The 6,024-nt window shown below is 33.9% G+C and overlaps 1 protein-coding gene across 3 annotated transcripts in view; it reads left to right on the forward strand.

Moving 5' to 3' along the window:
• The first annotated feature begins 1,874 nt into the window (after positions 1-1,874).
• Positions 1,875-6,024, forward strand: part of LOC106465510 (cytochrome P450 4c3-like) — a 66,056-nt gene continuing 61,906 nt past the window's right edge. For 2 of the 3 annotated variants that reach the window (XM_022393839.1, XM_022393842.1), the window contains exon 1: positions 1,875-2,304. In XM_022393839.1, the coding sequence (XP_022249547.1) occupies positions 2,052-2,304 (253 nt within the window). In that variant the 5' untranslated portion in view covers positions 1,875-2,051. The remainder of the gene's footprint in view (positions 2,305-6,024) is intronic. The other variant, XM_022393834.1, reaches the window with a different exon arrangement.

A 6,024-nucleotide genomic window follows, 5' to 3' on the forward strand; every position in this document is an offset into this window, starting at 1 on the left:
TTGTTACGCCTCCAGTCGTTAGTTAATTTTCGGTAAATTCGTTCCGACGAAACTTTAGCGACACAAGTCCTTTCTTAAATAAAACTGGTTTATTCTTTCCGAATAGAACTTTACGATACACTTAATATCAGCAGTCGCTCTATAACAAACGTTATAACTCACGTCTCACGAGTTCGACAATACTCCGTTCAATTACACACTCTCTGACTGCAGTTCAATTACTCATTACCTACACATTGTCCCGTCACGTTGTGACCATCTTATATATACCAGACTACCCCCAATCTAGTAACCGCTCGATAATTCACGAAGGTTCGAGAGAAGGGGTGGCGTGATACTAGTCACGTGACCTCGCTGACGCAACAGTATGTTAAGGACCAGAGTTAGCTTATTCTGTAAATAACAATTTCAGCTGTACATCTATGTGTTTAATCCATGTATTATTTGTAACAACTGTGACCAAATCCACAGAGGAGAAACCGGTCGTATATGCTCGCTGAACGCACACGAGAACACTTACGTAGCATTTCAATAATCAAGAAAAGCCTGTAGTTCAACACTTCAACAAAGGCGATCATTCCATTGAGCGTTTTAAATTACTTGCCCAAAGACATGCTCCCTTCAACACCAAAGAAAGAACCATCATTAAAATGAAATAATTTTCAAATTAGGTTGTATAAGTCCTTTCGGTATTAACGAATACTTTCCCTTCTTCTTTTTTCCCCCTTTCTTAAAATAACTTTCAATATTTCATTACTGTTTTGAAAATTCTTTAAGTTCTTTCTTTCAATACTTTTAAAAATTATTCTTATTAACTGTTTTTATATCTTTATATCGTTTTTTTAGAACTCTTTAATCTTAATCAGTATCTCGTCACTATTTTCTCCAACTTTCTTATATTGCTATTACATTTCTTGTTCATCGGGATCCGCTTTATGTTTTGGACCTGGGAGGGTCAGATTCAGCGTTCACGTCTTCCTTCATCTCAGGAATTGTTATTTTGTTTTTTGGTGGCACCTTTTTTTACGAACTATGTTTTTGATTAGATTTGCTATTAACGACAGGCTTGTTTCTGGTTTGAAAAAGACCATTTGCTCGAAACGTCGCCTCCAACGATAAAAAGTAAAAGTAAACCTAAAATTTTTTAATGTGATTTATTTCCCACAGTCTTTTTATATTTTTTTATTTTAGCCGCTTCGCATTTTTTCTTCATTACCTATTGTGTAACTGTCACTAAAACGTCACCGAGGTTTCTTGAGCAAACGTGCACTACACTTTGTCCCGTATGACCTAGTATAGTAATCTATATCACTTAGCTCATACTGCACTGGTGTACATTAAATAGGAAGCCACGTGACAAGCTGGTGGACGATAAGAGGTGTGTTAAGGAGTTGGGCGTCAAATCGTAATAGCAGAAAAAATCTGAAACACGTAGTTACATATATTAAGGATGTGTGAGAAAACTTTTATCATGAAATAGTTTGAAACGTGTTTTCATTTCAGTAAACTTTAGTAATATTTACAATACTGAACTAATACATAATAATAAATAAACATGAACGTATGAGAAAGTAGATTTTTAAACGAGAATAACCTTTGTGATTTGGGTTTATATTGCACGTTGAATAAACTCCAGTGGGCGTGTTATTTCAGAAACTATTAAGTAATTTGCTCTTTTTTTCACCAGAGGTGAAATCGAAAAGAAAATCTGTGACGTAGAGGCCTAATGCCTCTGAGCCCCATAGATAACATAAAAGAAGTATTCAAGTTTTAATGAATAAGAATATTGCTGTATATATATATATATATAGATAGATAGACAGATAGATAGATAGTTTCTATACAAAAATACCCCGTTTTCTTTCCACCTTTAGGAGAGAAGTCACATGCACTACCACAGGCTGTATAGTACTTGGTACGAAGTCCACAAATAAACCAGATGGCCTTGAAACATGATACTACTCCTTTAGGATTCTCTCGGGTGGAAAGTTAGTTATATTTTCACAGTGTTGACTGGTCGCCATAAAGTTAGCGCTCCAAACTTTACCCTAATGGATGCTATATCGAGACCATACCCATATCTTCGAAGTTTTTCTGTAAACCTAACTGAATGGCCAGCTACTACCTTTTTACTGGGTGTATTTATTTCTTTGGCGTTCATTAAAATTTTGGCGATTTTGATACGAAGACAAAAGCTGGCGAGGTTCATTAACAAGATACCTGGAATAACCCCAATCAACCCATTTTTAGGAAATGTTGCGATAATCAGTCAAATTTTTGATTCAACGGACAAGATCCGAGTGAGTAAGTATATTTCATTAACATGGTTCCAATCAGCATTGGTTAGATGAGAATAAACTCAAAACAAAAGACAAATCATACAGTGTAAGGTTCATGCAATTCTTAGTCTTAGAAGCCAACGTTTCAGTCCAACTATATACCTGTATATACACATTGAAGGTAAACCGATTATTTTGTGTCCTTTACGACAAGTTGGTTACATAATATGTCTACTCTAATTCTAATGTTAGTGGACAATACATAATAAAATAATATCTTCCTGTTTTAAAACATGAAATGAAATGTCAAAATACATCATGTACATCGTATTGTTGCGTCAGCGGAGGTCAGGTGAATAGTATCACGCCACGTCCTTCTCGAACATTCATGTCCCTTCATTAAATCTCGGGATCCTTCTAGATATAGTGTAGTCTTGTATATATAAACCAGTAAGAACTGAGGCGAGGAAGTTATTGAGTTATTAAACTGTGGACAGAAAGAATATTGTTGGGCACGTGAGACGTTCATTGTGAGTTATAGCGTTTGTTATACCGCAACTGTTGAAATTAAGTGCATCGCAAAGTTGTATTCAGAAAGAATAAACCAGTTTTATTTAAGAAAGGACTTGTATCGGTAAAGTTTCTTCGGGAAGAAATCATACGGAAAATTAACTAACGAACGGTGGCGTAACAGTATTCATGCATGATATATCGTAACCAATAATTTGAATGGTCGGTTTTTCGCTTATGAATTCGATATGGCGGTTTTTCGGCGAGTGAAATATTTGGAATCCTTGTCGATCCCTACTATAAAGTACTGCGTTACTTAAAACAGATCGAAAGAAAACTAAATGGATTTACAATTAAGCCTTTACCATCACGAAATTTCACGAAAAAACAAAACAGTTTAATTAATTTCTGAATTTAATTAATTACATTAGTAATTAAACTTTTCGTTGTATGTAATAATGAATATAACTTTTTAGCATAAATAACGTTAACGAATCCTTATGACATTATTAATTCATATTGAATATATAAACTTTGTAAAAATATTCAAAAGTGTTTGAAAAAATATTGCTTGTTTTAAGCAACTAATTCAGCACTTTAATATCGTCCTCTGATTATTCGGAAGTAAGCTTAAGGGCTTATATTGCTAAAATTTGGTGTTTGATCCCCATGGCAGACGAAGCACAGATAACGCATTGTTATATTTTGCGTCAAACAAATGACCGAATACTTCACTGTCATATTTTTGGTATTATTTATACTATGCTATCACATAATGGAATAATTAAATTTCTTAAATGACTTGAAAATTCCTCAGCAACTGTTTTAATAGAAAAATGTAATATTAAACTAGTCAAGTGCGTAATATTATTCTTGTTACAACCTAAATCATCAAGTGTTTACTTTGATGTTTATCACATTGAAAACGTGACTGTTTATAGCTATATATATATATATAAATAATACGAAAAAGTCTCCTCACGTGGATGAGTATAATAAATAGATAAATTGACGATTTTTCTCAAATTACAGCGATGTTATAATCTCAGTCATCGTTAAAATTGATTATACTTGACCTTAACATTGCCGAAACTACTGTTTTTTTTGTGATAAAATTCACAATTGTGATATTTCTGTTGCAGTAACTTAATAAAAGCCTTATACTTCTATTTAAACTTAACTTTTAAGAAAATTACAAACTTAGATTTACTTTGGATAGAATAAATACATTACCAATACCTATGCACAACTAAACGATGTAGAATTTTAATACTTAAGTCGATGGCCACGTATGGTTGTCTCTGTTCTTCCATTGGTTTGTTGGAGCAATACTCAGCCGATTCATCCTTTCGTTGCCTTCCGTAATGTTTGGATGTTAACGCAACAGGTCTGTCAATCTATCATTTTTGTTTTTATTAGTTTTATTACAAGGTTAAAAGATCACCGTTTGACTCTCCAGACTGAAGAACATTCGCCTGCCTAAAATTGCCAACATTGGCGGAGACTTCGTGGCTAAGTTTTACACAGCAGTTCATACAGTTATGATTATTAGTTTTAATTACAATTCACATGCTTAGGACAAAATATAAGTTATTTTTCTGTTTAACAGTTAATTATTTTTTTGGAGCTAAAAGGTACTCTTTGCAACCTTAATCCCAATCAGTTTGAGGTCGGCTGGTAATTTTGTAAGCCAACAAGTTTTACACCTGTGTGGCTGGATCAATCGACAACCATATAGGAGGAGCATGTTCGGTGACGGGGGAGTCGAACGCTCTAACCACCAAGCTATGCTAAGTCCACTAAAAGGAATTAATAGTTTAAAAATAAATTAATCCTGTGACAACCCCAATTTTTCTCAAGCCATATTGTATCAGCATCTTTGTTGTTTCGTGCTTATTTGTAAGTGAATAAATATATATCGCTTGTGTCCCAATATAATGACCATATTTTCATTGTTTCTGTCTTAAATAATGCTCATGCTAGGACCTTGAATATTGACTTACTGAAACTTGTTGTTGATGTTCTTAGTGGTAGTACGATGAATACAACATTATATTTGTACTGTTTTAAGAGTTAATTATCATTTGTAAGCATAGTATTATATTGTGTTTGTCTTTGTGTCTGTAAAGTAGCAAACAACCTTCTTGCTTGTCTTTAGAAAATCCTATGCAAAGTGCTGTGATTATGCCCCAACATCAAAGACTCTAGCTTAGGACAATGAAGCCCACTGGTCAATTTTAGTGTTTCCCTACATTACATCAAGCAAAACAAGGGCTGATAACTGTATAGACCAAAAGTAAATTCAAAAATTGATGGATCTAACTTAATCCAGTCTGACTAAGGCTTTATGCTAAGAAATAGAAGACATCTTTGATAATTTAAGACTCTAAAAAAGATACTTACAGCGTGCATATAAAGAACTGGATGTGGTCTCGTTCTATCAGTTAATAATAAGGGAAAGAGACAATGACAATGGCCAAAATAAGAGTTGGTGAAAATATGGAGAAGATAATATGCTGATAGAATGTGGAAAGTGTTTTTATATTTATAGTAAAACTACTAAGGCTGTCAGCAGTTGCAAAACTATTGCTGCTAGCTCTCAAACACATTATTTAATCTCACGTTTAAGATTATTGCCGACTCATGGTGCATCCAGATTCAACACAAATAATATCCGGATGTTGGAGAATACAGATACATAACTTATGAATAAAAGAGCCTACTATGTACATGGCATGTATCGTTCTCATCAAAACCAGTGGTAAAACACTGATAGATCCTGCTCTTTGTCTTAGTCATTACCAACCATCCACTGTTGCAGCCCATGGAGTTTAATCTTATTGGCAAATAGAAAATAACTAAAGGTGAAAGAAAAAATCAATTCAGATTATAGCTTGGAGCAGCTATGTCACAATAAAGATGTGGTGAAACTTAGGATTGGATCTGCTGCAGGGCAATAGGATTAATAACTGGTGGTATACGTATATGATGAAACCTATACACATCAATGAGCCTTAACAAGGACAAGTATATACTTGATTTTCAGTTTCTTAGATTTGCTATACGTGAATTATCATTGTCAGAAAATTCTTTAAAACTGACTATGACTAACATAAGTTCATCACAAAAATATTCAAATCAACTGACTACTTTAACCAATGTGTACTATCTAATAACTGGTAGCCATGGCTAAAGCAGTGGTATCGGTGTATCTGACTACTTTAACCAATGTGTA

The sequence above is a fragment of the Limulus polyphemus genome, unplaced genomic scaffold (genome assembly GCF_000517525.1).
Source record: "Limulus polyphemus unplaced genomic scaffold, Limulus_polyphemus-2.1.2 Scaffold68, whole genome shotgun sequence".
Lineage (NCBI taxonomy): Eukaryota > Metazoa > Arthropoda > Merostomata > Xiphosura > Limulidae > Limulus > Limulus polyphemus.